Source organism: Dissoconium aciculare (genome assembly GCF_010015565.1).
Source record: "Dissoconium aciculare CBS 342.82 unplaced genomic scaffold K489scaffold_7, whole genome shotgun sequence".
Lineage (NCBI taxonomy): Eukaryota > Fungi > Ascomycota > Dothideomycetes > Mycosphaerellales > Dissoconiaceae > Dissoconium > Dissoconium aciculare.
Genome location: NW_022984957.1, coordinates 327,820 through 345,517, shown reverse-complemented (window position 1 = coordinate 345,517; position 17,698 = coordinate 327,820). Strand labels below are relative to the sequence as shown.

The following is a 17,698-nucleotide window of genomic DNA, read 5'->3' as shown; positions in this document are numbered from 1 at the left end:
TATTCTACATTCCGAGTCATTCATTTGGCATCTTGGTGACCAACGAGCACAGTCGATCTGAAGGGTCACGATGTCAGTAAGCTGCGCGATGTGGCCAATCCAGTAATTAATGCACTTACGCGGACTCGACACCCTCCTGAACTGTCTCCTTGACCTTCTCAGCAGTCTTCTCTGCGCCACTCTTCCACTTCTCAACGTCGATGACTTGTCGGCCGTTCCACTTTGTCATGATGTTCTCGCCACGCGCTCTCATGCCTACCTGCATCCAGTGCGGGTAAGTGCGAATAAAAGGCAGCGTGGTGGCGAACTCCGGCACGAGTACCTGTCCAGCAGTGCCACTCAGAACCTTCTTAACAATAGCTTCGGCCACAGTCTCGGGCTCCAGCGATGGCATCAAGAAGCCGGCATCGTTGTTGTAGCCTTGGAACAGTGGGGTCTTGGTGTAGCCCTGGTTGACGATCACCGTGCGGACCTTCGGCGCGTTGTATCGGGTCTTGAGCTCAGCTGTGAGACCCTCATGGAAGGAGTGTGCGGCGGCCTTGGATGAGGCGTAGTCGACCATGTTGGGAACAGTGATATAGGCCGCGACGGACGCGACGGTCACGATCATTCCGTGGTCGTTCTTCACCATCGAAGGTAGGAACTCCTTCGCGAGCCAGTAGTGGGCCATGGTGTTGACCTCGAATGTGAAGCGCACATCCTTCTCTGTTGAGTCAAGAATGCTCTTGCCGCGCGCGACACCGGCATTGTTGATGAGGATGGTGGGCTCACCGACCTCGGCGCGGATCTGTGTCGCGACCTTGGCGATCGTCTCAATAGAGGTGATGTCGCACTTGTAGTAGCGGACATTGGCGGGAGCCTCATAGGTCATAGGAATGACATCCAGGACCACGACCTTGATGCCGCGCTCCGCGAGCAACGTGACGACCTTGCCACCGATACCGCCCGCACCACCAGTCACAATCACAATCTCTTTCTTCCAGTCATATTCGTCCTTCTTCCAGTTGTTCAGGACGCCATTGTCAAGGAATGTGGTCGCCCATCGCCATGCGCCATAGTAGAAGAATCGTCGAATCCATGTCAATGCGAGCTTGTGCTCCGCTGCAAGCTCTCCACCCTGCTTGGTATATTTGGCTGCGAGGAGGACAGCGAGAGTGAGGACAGGGTTGAAAGCAGTCCGGTTCAAGATTCGGCCGACGACATCGCCGTGGAAGCCCTCACGAGGTAACCAGCCATTGTGGAAGGGCATATTTGCAGATTGACGGGGTGAATTGGTCGGATGATCGATGTGCTTGAAAGCGGCTTCAAGCCCACTTGAGCACGATGTGGCGCATCAGTATATATGAGAATCACCTGCATTCGCGACTCATTCGCTGCGAGTCACGAGCTCCAGGTACAGCAGAGGTATGCTGCCCGCCACCAAAGTCAAATTTAAGAAATCTGGGGAAAGCGTGCTGCACAAGCTCTCTAGCACCTCCAGGGTCGAGCGACGAGTCAACAACAAAGGGGAGAGAGCCCTGGAGCTCATTACTGTGTTGACGGGCGACATGATCTCTGTAGTGAAAGCGACTACGTAAACAGAGCCTCACGCACGTTTATAGCCCTGAAGTGCAGCTTCCTCGTGTCTTAAATCCTGAGTCAATAGTATGAATGCCTCAGAACTCGCTCGATGTTCTCTTGTTACCGCCAGCGCAACCCAAACTATCCTGGCTCCTGCTCCAATACGCCTCTTAATTATGAAAACATTGCCCTCGCCGCGAACGCATAAATTACACCTTTGTCGACTCTCAGCTTTGCGTTGTGGTTGAAATGAATGCATTTGACATCTATCAGATCTTTTCGTAGTCGCGAACTACATAGCATTCCATCCCGAACCGTCTAACAGTACGGAATGACCATTGTGGTAGGTGCAGTCCATCACCATCATCTGTTTAAAACGCTACGCCCATAATCGATGTTCAGATTCGTGGTGGGTGATTGAAGCACTCGTAGCGACCTCATTGCCTGCTCAGAGTATGGTGCTGCCGTCTCGATGCCTCTCATGTTATCGCCGTGATTGTAAGGCAGGTTCGCTGCTATGCTCGGCAGGACGACACGGACTCGACATACGGGTTGTCTGCAGAGCGACTGTCTCGCTTTCAATGACCATCAAATTGTCGCAGCGCCAACACTTCTGCTTCTGCCAGGGAACGGCGAAGCTCTTCTGCTTGATGTCTGACATCAGCTCCGTAAATCGCATCGGCACCGGCGTTGCCAGGTGAAGTTTGGATCATCATGATGTTCCCGAAGCGAATGCATTTCATTGAAAATGATGGGTTTTGGTCAGCAGATGGTTCAACATGCCTTGATCGAGGCGACCGTCGCCGCACAGAGCCTCGGGATCCTCATTTTCATAAGTGTTTGCCCGTGCGATGCCATGGTCTTGAGTGCGAAGTGAGCAACTCCGAGGATCTACCTTTCGCCTTGCCCGTGAGAGGGTCGAGGTTTAAAAACTTTGATGTGCTGCACACTGTGTGCAGGCATGAATACTATCATTCGCATATTGGACATATGGAAGTTGACCGCTATGTCTGCTAGGCTACCCATGTTTGTAGTCCATGCATCTGACCAGCGGCTCAGGATCTTGATTCAGGAGTCCTGGTCTCGTCACTGGCATAAGAACGTGAAGCTCCTCAAAACGTAGCGGAATCGAACTTCGTCTTTAGCGGGCCGACCACATCCATGGACAGGACAAAGACGGGGTGCACAAAATTGACTACATCTCCCTGGTCGTATCCCCAAGCCTGCTTCTCTTCGGCAGTAGCATTATTCGCACGCCAATTGAAAGCTGCCGTCAATCTGCCCGTCGAAGTATCGACTGTTGGACCGTCTCGGTCGTATGTGTAGTGATGTTGAGCAGCGCTCAACCCAGAGAGGGAATAGCAAGTGTGATATGCGTCCGCGCGAGCAGAAGGTTTATCTCTCATGCCACCACGTTTGCCGGTCTCTTGACAGCAGCAGAGGAGATATCGAATTTGCGCTTCTCGGTTCCAGATATCAAGCAACCGAGAACCGCCGAGTGCGGCGTGCAGGAGTGCCCAGCAAGAGCCACTCCAGTGGCTGTAGCACGCATCCACGAGTTTGTTCGTCCGACCCTGAAACCCCCCCTCTGGACTTGTCTGAGACCCCGCTAGCCATGAGATCAGCGCAGGCACATCAAGATATTTCGGTATACTGATGGACGGAGCGTTGAGGAGACTCAAGCATGCCAATGCGCAGAACGCATATGCGCCATGAGCCTCATTGGTAGGCGCTCCAGCTATGCCTCCTTCGTAGGTCTGACAACGTCCAACCCACTCGCCCAGTCCATCGGTGAAAGTCTGCAGGCCTTTTGCACGTGCAGGAGCGTCGGGAGGTAGTTCGAGAGGAAGGTTGAGTAGTACGATCGCTGTCATGGCACAGTAAGCACCTCGAACGTCCTGTTCGGCGCCGACCGCCATGGAAAACCCGCCATTGGAATGCTTGATGCTACCAAGAAAATGCCACATGGATTTCCTGTCGACCATATCTAGGCCGTCCACACAAGCGAGGGCAAGAAGACTAGCATACGTGCTAGCGATATGACTGAGCTGACCATGGCCGCTACCAAATCCACCAACTTTGTTTTGTAGTGGCTGGAGGCTTTCGATCAATCGTTGTTTATATTTCGTCTCTATCTCCTCTCCGAGAAAAGACAATCCAGCAAGGACCCAATAAAACATCCACGGTCGACTGGCGTCCAGCGCAACATAAGGTGCCGGTAGTCTGCCAAGATTACTGTGAAGGAACCTGATGTGATCCAGGCGACGGAGTTGAAGTAAACCATGGCTGTTGAGCGGCAGGTCAAGATGTGCTTCTCCTAGAAGTAGAGCAACGCAGTCGTCTCTGACTTTCTCTTCCGCAATCGAACTAGACGTAATTAAATCGTCACGGATGAAAGGTTGTGTATCCTCGAGCCACGGAGGAATCGTCTGCAGAGGGTTTACAAGCCCGTCGATGTCTTCGAAATCCTCGTCATTTTCGCCATTAGCACCGGAGTTGATCTCTGTCAGCTTCATTTCGTCTACGATTCCATCCAGAGATTGATCAACATCACGCTCGATACGATCGGTTGGCTCCGTCATGACACTGCGAGCAAATACAAATTTCTTGCGCTTTCTTACATGCACCGACCGAGGGCGCATGAACGTGGTTCGCGAAGTCCTTTTCCACTGCGGGACACACGATCAGCTCAACGTCCGTCCAAAAGGGCTTGACCACATCGATACGCAGGAAACTGCGGCTCGGAGGTCCAAATTTTCTAGGATGTGGTCAATGCCAATGATCACACTAGCAGCAAAGAGAAAGTTTGTCAATATCGTGATTGCATTATGGGAAGATGAAAGTTATACTCTGTGATACTTGAATGGTGGGTTGTCGTAGTGCGTCACTAGCGTTCCTGCAGTGACGAACTTCCAAACGGTTTATTATTGATCTACGACTATTCGACGCGACTGCAGCCCTGTGAATGACGTTCGCAACGACAATGAGACGACAGAGGAACACACTGCTGGACCGAATCAACACGCCGAGATCATGCGTCAAATACTCATTCTTACTCCGCCGACATATGTGACGTAGAGAGATCGGCAGAAACATGGCGCTCCGAAGACATGGCAGCCGCATGCTGCCCCTCCGACTACCGATCTTTCGCATCTTCTACAGTTTCACCTACACTATCCTGTATCTATTGTTACTGGTAGTGCTATCAGCCACGCCAATATCGCTCATCTACAGCGCGTTTCAAGTCCGCGCCTGGCAATATGTATTCATGATCGGAGGCACCTACATCTTGACCTTCATCTTCGCCATCATCATCTACAGCAGCAGGATTTACACTAATAGATCGACCCTGGCTGCCGTGGGCAAAGCATATGTGCCGATTGAAGATGGAGAGGTCAATAAGAAAGTACGGAAGATGATAGTGAAGGAGCTGGAGAAGAGCGCCATTGTGGCATGGGAGAGTCGGCCGAGGGACATTGATGGCGAGGTATTGGCAGCGGAACACGATGGCTTTTGGTCAGCAGATGGACCTATATTGAACCATGCTAGCCAACCAATTGGACAGTATGTGGTTGTCTATCCCTTGAATCCTCCATGGGGCAACATCCAGCACGACGGCTGGTCTTCGCCGAGCACACGGCAAACAAACAAGAATCCTCATGTGCAATTTGCAAAGGTAATTGCTGAGATGCCTCACATCATCGAAGCGCGAGCGGTTTCGCTGGCGCCGCCTGCGGACTACGACAGCACTCTCCAAACTCAAAGGCTAGTTGTGGATCCGTTGGTGGTGAACGTCTTGCGGAGACCGCGCAACGCAGCTCTGCGCGAGTACCTTATTCAACTATCCTTTCTCGGTCTGATCCAACCCTTATCTATTGGAGATATTTTTCTGGCGCAATACGAGAGGGCACGCTTTTGTGGAAAGCCAATACCTGACCACGACTTTGATCAATTAATGACAACCTTTGCGCGCCTACTCTCGGGCATGACCGGTCTAGCCCCTGAGATTGTGCACGAGATCAGGAAACAGTCTGATCAAACCCCACTGCTGGAAGTGAATGCTACTGGCGATGACTCGTCGATCCATGCTGTGGAAATTGACCTGCTGCAGGTTCCACTAGCAGTGCCACGAACACCCGTCTCACGCACCCTGACTCCAGTGACTGCTCGAGAGTCACGTTCTCGAACGGAAACCGTCTACATGACTGATAGCAGTGCAAGCCAGGAGACTATTGGCTCGGTGATACAGCGATCACCGATCTCGCATCGTGGACGTTGGCCTACACAGACTCAACCAGGCCCCGAAAGTAGCTCATGGAGTTTACCTAGCGATGCGGGTAGTGTTCTGCATCACACACCATCCGACTCTTTTGGGTGAAATACTTTTCGCGCCTACTTAGCCCTCAAAACATTGTTCTCCTGTAACGCTGCTTCAGTATATGCAAGAAGATGGCACTTACAGAAAGAACGAAGCATCCTTCGTCGAATCGAGAAGACGTTCACGGAAACGAGGATTCGTTTCAAAGCAGAGCAAGTTCATTCTTACAGGAATTGAATGTCTCTAATCCATGCCCGGATCACCAGGCTTCTCATCCTCAGCTGCTGCGCCTACTTCGCGATCGCCCGGTAATTGTCTGGTACGCTCAATCTCTTTGATCGCCTCCTGACCTTCCTCCGTCGTGGCATCAATCACGCCGTCCGAAGACAAACTGATCATGCCACCTTCGCCAAGCTGCTCGACCACACGCTCGGCATCTTCCACGCTCATCTTCCCCAGGACCACATTGATCTTGTCAATCTCTCCGCTGGCAATAGCCGTCTGAAGATCAGGTCTGAATGACTCATAGATTTGACGGCTGGCACGTTCCTCCTCGCTCTCACACTGATCGAGCGGACGCGGAGTCACCACATTGATCTTGGTATCGGGGTCGACTGCATGCAATTGGATTTGTTCGCGGTCGCCGCCACTCTCTTCAGCCAACTTGTCCAACTCAGCGCAGCGTTCGCGGATGCGGGCGTAGGTCGAGTTCACATCGTCCAAGAACAACTGTTGTGCTTTATGGCCTCGCGTCTGGACCCGCTGGAAGAAGAGACCCACGCCATCTTTTCCGAGTTGACGGCAGTATTGCAGAAGCAAAGCTTGGTGAACACATTGGCGGGCGTACTCTTCATGTTGTTTGCCTTTTTGCGCATCAAAGGCTTCGGCGAGTAGACCATCTGTCTCCTTTTCCGACACGATTTGCGGATATTGACCAATGAACTGCAAGCTAGTGCGATAGTCGCCAAACTTGATCTGACCAAATTTCTTCGCAAGTGGCGACGCCTTGATATCATCTTCGTCAAGTTCCTCGTCAGCGCTGCTCGAATCCCCGGGACCTCCGATTTGCAACGGCACAGTTGTGCTCGGTCGTGCCGGGTTCAGCAGCTCCGGCTCAGCTGGCTTTGTGCTCCCGCTTGATTTCGCGACGTGCGAACTATTGAAGCCTTCCCGAATAGAATCACTCGTAATCTTGGTCTTCTCCTCATTCTCCAAGCTCGTCAATTCTGTCTCAAGCTCTTTCTGAAGATCCTTGACCTTGGTGTCGTGGCTTTGAATTTCTTTCACAAACGAAGCGTAACGCGCAGAGACCTCGGGCTTTGCCTTCTCCACCTCGGATTTCACTTGATCCACAAGTGCGCCCATCATTTGACTGTACGAAGGTTGCTGCTCTTTCGAGTGTACGCCGGGCGGTGCACCAAGCGGCTGGTCCGCGCCTAGACCGGCGTCGCTAGTGACATCCATCAAAGATTCGAAAACCACTCCATCGATATCCGAAGCATCGGTCTTGCCTTCGATCGCGGCACGATGGCTCTCTAGCGCCTTCAAGAGAGCGTCGATACGCGAGAGGAGACCGTTGTTGATGGTTCTCTCATACTTTAACGTCTCGATGCGGTGCTTGCGCTCGATGCGCTGTTGGTGGATTTGATTCTGCTTGGCTCTGATGAAAGACTTCTTGTCGACGTTTGGGTGGACTTCGATGTCGCTGTCGTCGCTCAACTCGAGATTGTCCCACTTACTGTAGCTAAAGCCGGACATGATTGCAGACTTGCTCCGCTGACCTGGGTTGTCAAACAGTGTCAATCTGTTGAAATCTTTTACTCGTAAATCAGGAAGAGAATTCAAGCCGAGAGTCTATTGGAATTGTACGGGGGGAAGCGCTTTGCTCTTTTCCTGCATTCATTGTACGAGTTGCATGCCGTCAGCTATTCCGACTGAATGTTCTCGAATCGTGCCCGCCATTCCGTCTACCAAGCGCCTACTACTGCGCCCGCCGACTGGCCCCGCGCTTCGCACGGGCCGCTATCATGACATCTCCAGGACTACCAGGCGAAACTTGATGTCGACGCGGGACAGTATGATCAACAAACGTTGGTCATTGAAATACAGCATTATGCAGCCAGAGAGCCCTCGAGGAGTCTGAAGGCCAATCGTCAGATCTTGTTTGATATATACATCAAACATTGAGTCACAGCCGTCCCCAGTGCACCGCGTGGCTCCGAACGAAGCCAAAACGACTGCGACAAACAAAATACACAGTCTTGACCTTTCTTGATTGAATTCCCTTCCTCAAAGTAAGTCAGTCCATATATGAAGAAGTGTTGTCCTCGCCATGAAGCAGACACCTTTGATACTCAATTTATCTTGGTGATTGGATCGTCTCTATCAAGATTCGGTGTTTGGCTCCGTAAGTTTCGTAACCCTAGGGGTCAACCAGCACTACGCACAGGTGATGCACCCCCAAATGAAAATAAAATTTTCTAGCATCTCTCGGGCTTCATGGTGGTCAAGTCGGATGGCTCGAATTGAGCGCAGATGTTATGTATGAAGCGATCTTCGCCTCGGTGGTTTGCTTACACAATCCACGAGAGTAGTACGCGGACGTCCAACGGGTTGCACGTAGTCTCTGTCCAGTCTCCGAGGCCGATTCGCTGGCTCGAGAAACTCCTCGAAGGAAGATCGAGTGAATCCTCTTCAGGTATCCTCATCGCGTTTCTTGGTAAAAATGCAGAGCCCTTCGAAGATGTTAGGATCCTCAACGAATGTCGGAAATCTATGCATTTGATATCTTCGCTCAAAGGCCAACGCTAATTTGTTCTGTTCCTCGATATCATCAAGCCCAGAATTGGTAGCCGGATCATGGCTGGGTAAACTTCTGTTGGCCTTTGGGCCCTTCACGTGTGTCGTCCCGGCGCGATCAATCCTGGATTGCAAAGATGAGCCGATGTATACCTCAACGTCCGCCTCCACGAGCTCTCTGATGCCCTGTGTTTCCATATCCATAAAGAGCTCGAGGATGAATGAGTTCTCGCCGCACTGAGTCTGTGCTGGTCCGAGACCTGGTTTCCTAGTCGTGTTCAAGACAAGGGGAAGATCAGACATTCCTAACTCGCGGAAAAAGTCACGATCGAGATCCGTGAAAGCAGGATCTTGTAGTGCCGCTTCAATAGTATTCTGGGTGTCTTCTTCAAGCAAGCTGATGATATCTACGAAGACGGCCATCTGCCACATGCTCCGTCGTCGACACTCCAGATTGTCTCGACTAAGACTTCCCATAGCAAGGCAAATTGCATTTTGCACTTGCCAACCAGCATCAGGCCTCAGAGTTTTAAAGACTCGCTGCAATGTTTGTCGGCAGGTGCTACTCCTCCATGCCTTGAGTTTGCGGTCGTGATCTTTGCGAATCGTGGCAATCTTCAGATCTTTAGAGATGGCTGGGAAGCTATTGAGGATAGGTGGTCGTGCTGATGCGCGCTTGCCACGACCTCTTGAAACGTGCATCCATTCGTCATTGACGGAGTCTTGTGGAGTCGACATTGCGATTTCTGGCTTGCTTGCTTCTGTCGTATTTACTGGCCTCGACACGGGTGTGAGCAGTGCTCAAAGTCTTTGTAGTATGGTTCAAATCAAACAATGTTGTACGATCTACTGTCCAGAAGCGCGCTGCTCTTAGCGTTGCGTCCAGGTGGACATCCAGGTCATCGCCTCGACGAACGTTAAATCTAGACGAACTGTTCGTCGAATTAAATCTGAGACTTTCAAGTGCACGTCATAACGTTGTGAGCTGCAGTTTTCTTTGGTTTTGATCAAATGCTGAAGTCATGTTCAGGATAGGGTTTGTTAAAGAGAAGCAGGAAAATGAACAGTGAACAGGAATAACGCGTCAAATGAAATCTATAGAGTTGAGACGTCTTGCAAATTTTTTGACCGTATTACACCGTGCACATGTGACCTGCGACACTGCCAGGCTGACTACCCACTCCCAATCGCAAACCATCATCGCGCAAACGCCGCTCTAAACCGATGTCAACGACGTCTATTTCTTCCCCTTGGCTGGTGTTCATTTGTCCTCCTTGGCTGGCACATCGACGGCCTCTTGCTCTACGGCCGACTCGCCATCTGCTGGCGACGACTCTCCGAGCTTTTGTAATCGCCGCTCCTCTTCCGTCAATTCCTCACTGACTTCTTCAGTCGACTGCTTCTTAACGGGTAGTTGTCCGCTGCTGATTTGAAACTCCATCAAGGTCGCAAATGCGCCGTTCTTATCCTTGGAAAGTTCGGAGTAAGGTCCGACTTGAGCCACCTGGCCATCGGCACCGAGGCATACGATGGTGTCGCTGCGTTGAATTGTGCTTAGACGGTGAGCAATGGAGATGGTCGTGTTGCTGCCTTCAAGCAGGTTCTGGAGAGCCTGGTTGACGAGTGTCTCAGATTCCGCATCAAGCGCCGAAGTAGCTTCATCCAAGATGAGAATATCGGGGTTCTTGAGAAGCGCGCGTGCAATGGCGATTCTTTGCTTCTGTCCACCAGATAATTGTGCGCCACGAGCACCGACGAAAGTCTCTAGACCATCAGGCTATAACGAAGTCAGCATTGCAATGTGATGAACAATAATATTGAGCCACTCACGAAGTCACTAATGAATTGACAGTTGGCCTGTCGAGCAGCTGCGACAATCTGGCTTCGGGAAGCCATGGGTCGACCATAAGCGATGTTTTCGGCAATGGTACCGGAGAACAGCACGGGTTCTTGTCCGACATATCCAATCTTTCTTCGCAATTGCTTCGCGTTCATCTCGCTGATATTCTTGCCACCAATCGTGATTGTGCCAGAAGTCGGGTCGTAGAAACGCAACAACAAGCTAGCCACAGTGGATTTGCCAGCTCCGGAGGGAGCCACAATCGCCACGTTGCTGCCTTGGGGGATCGTGAAGTTGAGGTTCGAGAAAATTTGTACTGCAGGACGCGTTGGGTACGAAAAAGCCACGTTCTTGAACTCGATCGGGCCGCGCGCGCTCGGCACTGGATCACCCTTGGTCGGGCTGATTGTCGGGTTTCGGTCTTGAAGTTCAAAGAGTCTGCTGGCAGCACCCACACCCTTCATGAGCTCGGAATAGAAGCTGGATAGACCAAACAGACTACTGCCGGCATACCCCGTGTACATGAGGAAGGTCGTAAGATCACCGACACTGATGGCGCCAGATCGTACCATACCGCCACCAACATACAGGACAGCAAGGAATGTCATGTTACCCATAAATCCAGTCGCTGAGAAGAAGGAGGCTGAAATGAAAGCTTCCGTCTTGCCAAGTCCGAAGATCTTTCGGGTCTGATTGTTGTATCGGTGGACTTCTTGCAGCTCACCAGCAAAGGCCTGACTCGTCCTGACATTGCCCAGCCGTTCTTCCGCAATTTTGGTGAGAGTACCAAGATTCTTCTGGATTTTTCTGCTAAGGTTTCTAATGGCGCGACCGTAGAGGAAAGCTCCGAGAGCGACAGGCGGGAAAGCAATGAGAAGGATACTGGTCAGCTTGACGCTGACGTAGGTCATGAGCGTAAATCCAGCGACTGCTGAGACCAAGGATCGAAGACCATCCGAGACGTTCTGGGTGATACTCTTGCCGACAATGATTGTGTCGCTACCCAGTCTGCTGATAAGATCACCGACTCGGTTTGCGTCAAAGAACTCAGCATTTTGAACGAAAGTCCGGCGGAACAGTTGACTTCTGAGTTTAGTGACGATCCGTTCACCTACTATCCTGAGCAGAATGATGCGACCATAGTTGGCAGAAGCACCAATCGCAAGGAGAGCGCTCAGAGCGATGAAAAATTGCTCAGTCTGCAGGCCCAGGAGAGTTCCATCTTCTTTTGTCGCGGCGTCTAGGATCTTTCCGATGCTAAAAGGCACAGTCATTGAGATACTGCTGCCAACGAGCAAGAAGACGAATGCTAGACCCAATGTTCGGATCTCAGGAGCCGCAATCTTTAGTAATCGCGCAATCTCGCGCCAGCCCCCGCTGTTCTTGTCCTTTCCATCTTTGTCAGGACTTGACAACTTTGCACTCAGATTGATCTGAGACGCCCGCTCTGCTCTTTCCGACTTTTTGAATACCTGGGACTCATCCTCCTCTACATCCTCATCAGCGGGATCGCTGGATTTCCGGAGACTGGCTCGATAAGGGACTTCCTGCGTGGTTTGTGGTGGAGCGGCAACTTCACGCTTTGCAGGGGAGTTGTGAAGACCCCGGCTATACTGCAGTATGCGAGATGAGCGCGTGTTCTGAGTGCCGAAGGCCGATGGCGTGACTACCGTACGACGGTGGATTGAATGAGATTGAAGGCGATGCACAATACTTGTCGACTGTGCACCATCAGTTGCCCGTGATGAATTCTGTGTTGTACAAAAGGCTCTAGATTTTGGTGTCTGTGCAAGTTTATGTATAGAGACCAACAATGCACCGGCTAAGTCGGTCCGCGCGCGCTGCGCAACCATGCTGGGTGCACGTAATGCCATGGTGAAAAGTGAGTAGTGAAGGAAATGCCGCGTGGAAGCGTGTCTGAACACTTATGAGCTCCGAGATATCATTGTAGGACCCGTCCGAGATCGCTGTTTGAGTAAACCAAAGGAGCGAGATGCACAGATCGTTCGTCTCGATGGTTGAAACGCGCGGTCAATGATCGAATGTTATAAGAACTCGGCTCCAGAGATGTCCTTTCGTTGTCGGGAGTTTACGAAAGAAGGTGTTGCGATAAAAGCCGAAAGGTGACAAGCTCCGGTACTGTACGTCAGCTGGAACAATACTAGGGATTCGATGATGCATGCAGGTCAACTTTCATTAGAAGAAGGGCTCGCCTCGGCAGGCACGGGAAGGGAAAGCTTGAATCACCCACGTTTCATCGTCTCAACCACGTATGGAAACATCAGCCACTGTGCCATTAGCCAATTTTCACGTGTCGACTGATTACAGACGGACCTTGCCATGGTTACAATGATGTCTGTTAATAAAAGATCCGAACTTGACAATCATTCCCAACGATGACATACTCCTAAGACACCGGAATAAGCTCATCATCTGGCATGTTCACACCATTTGCGTCACTGTACAAAGCGAAGGTTTTAGATATTTTCATGAACACTATCATTATATCAACACTTCCTAGTAACCGGTAGCACCAGGAGCCTTCTCATCCTTTCGTAAGCTCAATAGAATCTCCCGCATCTTGGCCTTGCCACTTCCTGCTGCACCACCCGCTGTCCCCTTCCCGCTCAGGTCGACTAGCTTCGCGCTCCGCTCCCAACTTGTGCCTCCGCTCGTCGTATCTTCACGGTTCTTCAAGAACTCTTCGGCCTCTTTCCGGGTCTGTGCAATCTGCTTGTCCTTGCGGTTGTTGTAGTTCTCGTAGAATTCATCAATGGCCTCCTGAGCCGCCTTGACAGTCTCAGCCTTCTTTGACGCTGAGACCTCGTCACGGTGCTGGATCTGGAGATCGCGTCGTTCGCGCCACGCTCGCAGTACCTCGGGTTCCTCTTCGTAAGTGTCTTGGTATGTGGAAGCATCGGGCGCACGGTATGGGAGGGTGGAGCCTGTGATTGTGCCTCCAGGAGCGACAGCCTCATTGGCTGTGTCTATCGCGGGAAATGATGACTCGAAATCGCCCATTGCATTGGCTCCGCTGCTTGCGCCTGCACCCAGGAGGTCATCATCGTCATCGTCGGCGTCAGCGACTGAAGCGAGGTTTGCGTCTGTGGAGCTGGCGAATTGTTGTGCATCGTCGCCCAATGCAGCGCGTTCACGTGCGAGGAAGTCGGAAGGAGCATCTGAGTCGACAGCGTTTGCTGATGTGCCTGGGGCTGATGTTTGACCTGTGTTACGATCAGTGGACGGCACATGCGCTGATGTCAATTGCTGCGATCATACCAGCGTCGAAGTCGTCTAATGAAGGGAATCGGTCGGCCATGATTGTGATTGATCTCGTCGCGCAATATTGTGAAATCCAGAAGTTGTGGTCGGCGAAAAGGTCTATTTGTTGTGCGGGCAATATGTAGAATGCTTCATGAACCCTCAGACATGCCTGAACATGCAAGCTGGATTGACGTGTCTGTAAAGTTCGGCATACCTTCCTTGACGAAACGCGAGTGCACCACACATATAAACAACATACCTAGTATTAATAAGCCGCACCTCCGTTGTCATCGGAAAAAGAAGCACGCCCGCGGCCATTCGCTGCTTTCACTTGTGTCGCGCATCACAGTCATTCCCATCCGAGCGCCGCGTCTCCATGTTCTAGTAGCTCTCGTGTTAATTGACTGTATTTGCACTATAATTTCGGCAGTGATCGGCTGCGGAAAAGAAAGAAGATGGCGTATTCCGACGACGCTGTCAGAGCGAAGCTCGCTGCACTGAACGAAACCCAAGACAGCATCGTCTCCAATGCACAATGGATTATGTTCCATCGTCGATTTGCAGCCAAGACGGCTTCCGTCTGGCTAAACCGATTGCAAGAAAACACCAACGCATCAAAGCGATTGAATCTGATCTATCTCGCAAATGAAGTCGTGCAACAATCTCGAGCACGCTCCAAGCAGGACTTCTTACTCGCATTTGAGCCACTGATCGCCGATGCCACTGCAGCTGCATACAAAGGCTCTAGTCAAGATATCCAAGGGAAGATCCGGAGGGTGGTTGAAGTCTGGCGGCAACGCGGCATTTTCGATAACCGGATTCAGGAGCAAATCGAAAAGAGATTGGAAGAACTTGACAAGCAGAAGGGAGGGAAGACTCTAGGCGGCGGAGGAGGTGGTCGACTCGGTGGAAGCCTGTTTGGGGGAAGCACAGCCGCGAGTGGAGTCGTATCTGAGTTGGAAGGGATAAATAAATCCTTCACGGCTCTGAACAAGGCTACATCGACGGCCAAAGTTCCGGTCGCAACCGCAAGTGATGAGTACTCGAAATGGAATGATCCCAGCACATCAATCCCGTCAGCACCTGTACATGCAGCGCGACTTCGAGGATTGGTCAAGGATCTCACTGCCGCACATCTCGCAGTCGGCGAGAAGATCAAAACGCAACGGGAATTGATCGAGGGCCTCGAGAAGCTATTAGAAAGCACGCGCACAAAACTCGCTGAAGATGAGGAGATTTCCAACGACTTCAGTGCGAAGATCGACAGCACCCAAGCGAAGGTGACCGAAGTAGAGGACAGCATCATGCGCGGCCAGGAATCCACCTTGGGGGCGGAATCCTACGATCGTGATGGATCAGCGCCCGCAAGACCTGACACAGAAGGTTTCACGCCGCCCCCTCCTGATGTCGAATCCTTCACTCCACCTCCCAACAACGACGATGACTTACCATTCAACGGCGCAAATATCATGACCAATACCGAACCCCTAGAGACCCAAGACCCTAGCTCAATCTCCAATGACCAAATCCCCACGCAATCCAATACCTTCAACGAGCCACCTCCATCGTTCGAAATCTCCTCCTCACTCGCCCAACAACAAGCGGCCGCCGCCGCGCAGGACTTCCTGAAAAATCTTATGCCGCACATCCGTAAGGCTTCAGACGAGATTCCGGAACACGCGAGCAATGGAAGCGAGGGCGATCCACGACTCAAGCGGTCAAAGCAAAGCAATTACGAGGACGACGATGGCTTTGGGGGTGTATCCGTCGGTGGTGTGGACGAGGATGGTGTTAGTGCTTTATTGGGATCGTGAGGGGATGTTGTATGATAATCCGGAGGATTGAATGATTTCCGATGGCGAGTTGGGCTGTGTATGAGTTGTCCTTGTATTTATTGTTGGGGGAGGGTACAATTTGTCAGATTTGCTTGTAACGAGTTGGGAATCGCTTAAGAGAAAAGAAGGGGGCCGAGAAATGTATTGCAGAGGGGAGGAATCTTTCGCCGCGACACTTTCATCCCGAATAATGAGGGACATTTTGTGGTCCCAAAATCATTAATTCATAAGATAATTTCTTTCCGACGAGTCGTCGTCTACGCGATACGAGAGTGCTTCTAAACAGACCAATTTCAATAATATGGAAAACCCCTCCATTAACCCAACGCCTCTCGCCTCCGATCCTGTTTTCTCGCTCGCCGAGCCTCCTTCTCCAACATCCACCCATCCGGTCTCTCGCCATTCTGCCATCCGGCATCCAGAACTCTCTTGCGCTTGCGGTCACCGACGCTGCTCTGCGTATGGGCATCTTTACTAAAGGAGCCGCCGATAGGCGGGGCTTGCGAGTGCCTGGAAGAGGTATTATGTGGAATGGCATCGCGCACGAGGCCGACCTCTTGCAGCAATGTCTCGAAATCGGGACCGAGCGGGTATTCCGCGATCATGGAGGTATGATCGCAGCAGGGGCTGCGCTTGATAGGCAGGAACCATTCATCGGGCGTGGAGCCGAAGACTTCGGAGAGGTTCGCCCATGGACTTTTGAGGTCCCAGGGGTTCATACGGGCGGGGAGTTCGAGGATGGCGAAGGTTCTTGGGGTCGGCGCGGGGAGGGGCGGTCGGTCGGTGGGGAGATTGAGGGGAAAAGAAATGGTTCCTTTCCAGTGCTTGGAGCTTGGAGGCTGTGATGATGGTGAAGATGGCGCGGAGGATAGCCGGGGCGGCTTCTTAGACTGCTGGAAGTAGCTTTGATGAGCGGGATCGTCGAGCTCGGATTGGAGCGGTTGTTGGCTGTCAGCGTCGGAGTGAGGGGATGATCGTCGAGCTGGCGGAGGAAGTGTAATCGGGTCCGCTTGTAGCTCAGGGGGGAGGACAACGGCGATATAAGTCGTTCGACTTCCACCGATGTTCAAGTGTTCCACAGTGGTGACGTTTTGTGCCGCCAGATATAGGCTGTTGAGAAACATGCCCAGAGTGAACATGAGGAAGAATGCAGAAAGGCCGAGAGCTACGCACCACTGCGCATCCTTTTCCTCCGTTGCAATAAAATAAGCCAGTACGATCATCACGTAGGCCGTCAAAAGACTCGTGTACCCAACGAATTGGATAAAGAACTTCATCGAATTCTCCCCCACCACCCCACCAACCCAGGGGCAGAAATGATCCATTTTCCGGGTACATCGTCCGACGTCCTGATTATGATGCGTTCGATCCGGCTTCCAACTATGGCAATACGAGCACCAAATCGGCATGCCATTCGCATCACACACGAAGGCATCTCTCTCCCAAAACGCCTCTAGTCCAGGTGGCGGTCGATCGTCTGGGACTCCCGGTTTCGGCCGTTTCGGTCCTTGCGCCGTATAACCCGGTTGCGTGAAGACGACGAGGGTCAACCGCATCCATGATGCAGCAACCGGAAGTAATAAAAAGAAATAACAAATCGGTATTGCGATTCCCGCAACATCCCGGACGGGCTGACCCCAGGGTGGGTTGAGAAGGTAATTGATGGAGAGCGGTCCAACGATGACATAGCTGCAATATATCGCGACCAGGACAAGAAAGACGGGGATGACACGCGCAGTTGCGAGCGCCACCCTGGAATCGCGAGGTTTCTTATTTGGCTTCATCGATGCTGCTGCTGGTGGCTCGGCGATGGTTGATGCCGCGCCTTCATATTGAGCGGGAAGACTCCCAGTCGGGCTTGGAAGGAACTTGCGCGGCGCTTCGCGCACAAGGATAAAGAAGTTGTCGTTAAAATAAAGAGCAGAAACTTGTCCTGTGCGACCCGATATATGTCGTGTTGAAGATGAATGAATCACTATCAGAGTCTGTGTGACGTGCAGCAGCGGGACGACATGCAGTCTTGAATCGTCGTCATTAGCGGGAGCTCGAAAGCGGGTCGAGGCGCAGATTGTATGGCTTTCT

General features: G+C 51.9%; 9 protein-coding genes across 9 annotated transcripts; 2 read left to right on the top strand and 7 right to left on the bottom strand.

The window, feature by feature from the left end:
* Positions 1-115: 115 nt before the first annotated feature.
* Positions 116-1,249, bottom strand: K489DRAFT_370905 (NAD(P)-binding protein; the record flags this gene model as incomplete). Its single annotated transcript, XM_033603196.1, has 1 exon — positions 116-1,249. The coding sequence occupies one exon, from the start codon at positions 1,247-1,249 to the stop codon at positions 116-118; it is 1,134 nt and encodes a 377-aa protein (XP_033459055.1).
* Positions 1,250-2,672: 1,423 nt separating this feature from the next.
* On the bottom strand, positions 2,673-4,076 carry K489DRAFT_320126 (terpenoid cyclases/Protein prenyltransferase; the record flags this gene model as incomplete). The annotated part of the gene is made up of 2 exons (XM_033601433.1): positions 2,673-3,213; positions 3,262-4,076. 2 exons carry the CDS (start codon positions 4,074-4,076, stop codon positions 2,673-2,675), a joined length of 1,356 nt encoding a protein of 451 aa, XP_033459054.1.
* Positions 4,077-4,690: 614 nt separating this feature from the next.
* K489DRAFT_302423 (uncharacterized protein) lies at positions 4,691-5,593 on the top strand (the record flags this gene model as incomplete). Its single annotated transcript, XM_033600455.1, has 1 exon — positions 4,691-5,593. A coding segment is annotated over one exon (903 nt), but the record flags the coding sequence as incomplete, so codon positions are not given.
* Positions 5,594-5,952: 359 nt separating this feature from the next.
* On the bottom strand, positions 5,953-7,636 carry K489DRAFT_410381 (uncharacterized protein; the record flags this gene model as incomplete). Its single annotated transcript, XM_033607704.1, has 2 exons — positions 5,953-5,979; positions 6,173-7,636. 2 exons carry the CDS (start codon positions 7,634-7,636, stop codon positions 5,953-5,955), a joined length of 1,491 nt encoding a protein of 496 aa, XP_033459052.1.
* Positions 7,637-8,572: 936 nt separating this feature from the next.
* On the bottom strand, positions 8,573-9,415 carry K489DRAFT_321144 (uncharacterized protein; the record flags this gene model as incomplete). The annotated part of the gene is made up of 2 exons (XM_033601516.1): positions 8,573-8,701; positions 8,777-9,415. 2 exons carry the CDS (start codon positions 9,413-9,415, stop codon positions 8,573-8,575), a joined length of 768 nt encoding a protein of 255 aa, XP_033459051.1.
* A 523-nt stretch (positions 9,416-9,938) lies between these two features.
* K489DRAFT_320171 (ATP-binding cassette permease) lies at positions 9,939-12,370 on the bottom strand (the record flags this gene model as incomplete). The annotated part of the gene is made up of 2 exons (XM_033601437.1): positions 9,939-10,454; positions 10,508-12,370. 2 exons carry the CDS (start codon positions 12,368-12,370, stop codon positions 9,939-9,941), a joined length of 2,379 nt encoding a protein of 792 aa, XP_033459050.1.
* A 664-nt stretch (positions 12,371-13,034) lies between these two features.
* Positions 13,035-13,953, bottom strand: K489DRAFT_401812 (clathrin light chain; the record flags this gene model as incomplete). Its single annotated transcript, XM_033607034.1, has 2 exons — positions 13,797-13,953; positions 13,035-13,741 (listed from the first exon to the last, which is right to left on the bottom strand). The coding sequence occupies exons 1-2, from the start codon at positions 13,834-13,836 to the stop codon at positions 13,035-13,037; spliced, it is 747 nt and encodes a 248-aa protein (XP_033459049.1). The 5' UTR covers positions 13,837-13,953.
* A 139-nt stretch (positions 13,954-14,092) lies between these two features.
* K489DRAFT_380753 (DUF618-domain-containing protein) lies at positions 14,093-15,935 on the top strand. The gene has a single exon (XM_033604948.1). The coding sequence runs from the start codon at positions 14,237-14,239 to the stop codon at positions 15,593-15,595; it is 1,359 nt and encodes a 452-aa protein (XP_033459048.1). The 5' UTR covers positions 14,093-14,236; the 3' UTR covers positions 15,596-15,935.
* Positions 15,934-16,941, bottom strand: K489DRAFT_389007 (uncharacterized protein; the record flags this gene model as incomplete). The annotated part of the gene is made up of 1 exon (XM_033606464.1): positions 15,934-16,941. One exon carries the CDS (start codon positions 16,939-16,941, stop codon positions 15,934-15,936), a length of 1,008 nt encoding a protein of 335 aa, XP_033459047.1.
* Positions 16,942-17,698: the final 757 nt, after the last annotated feature.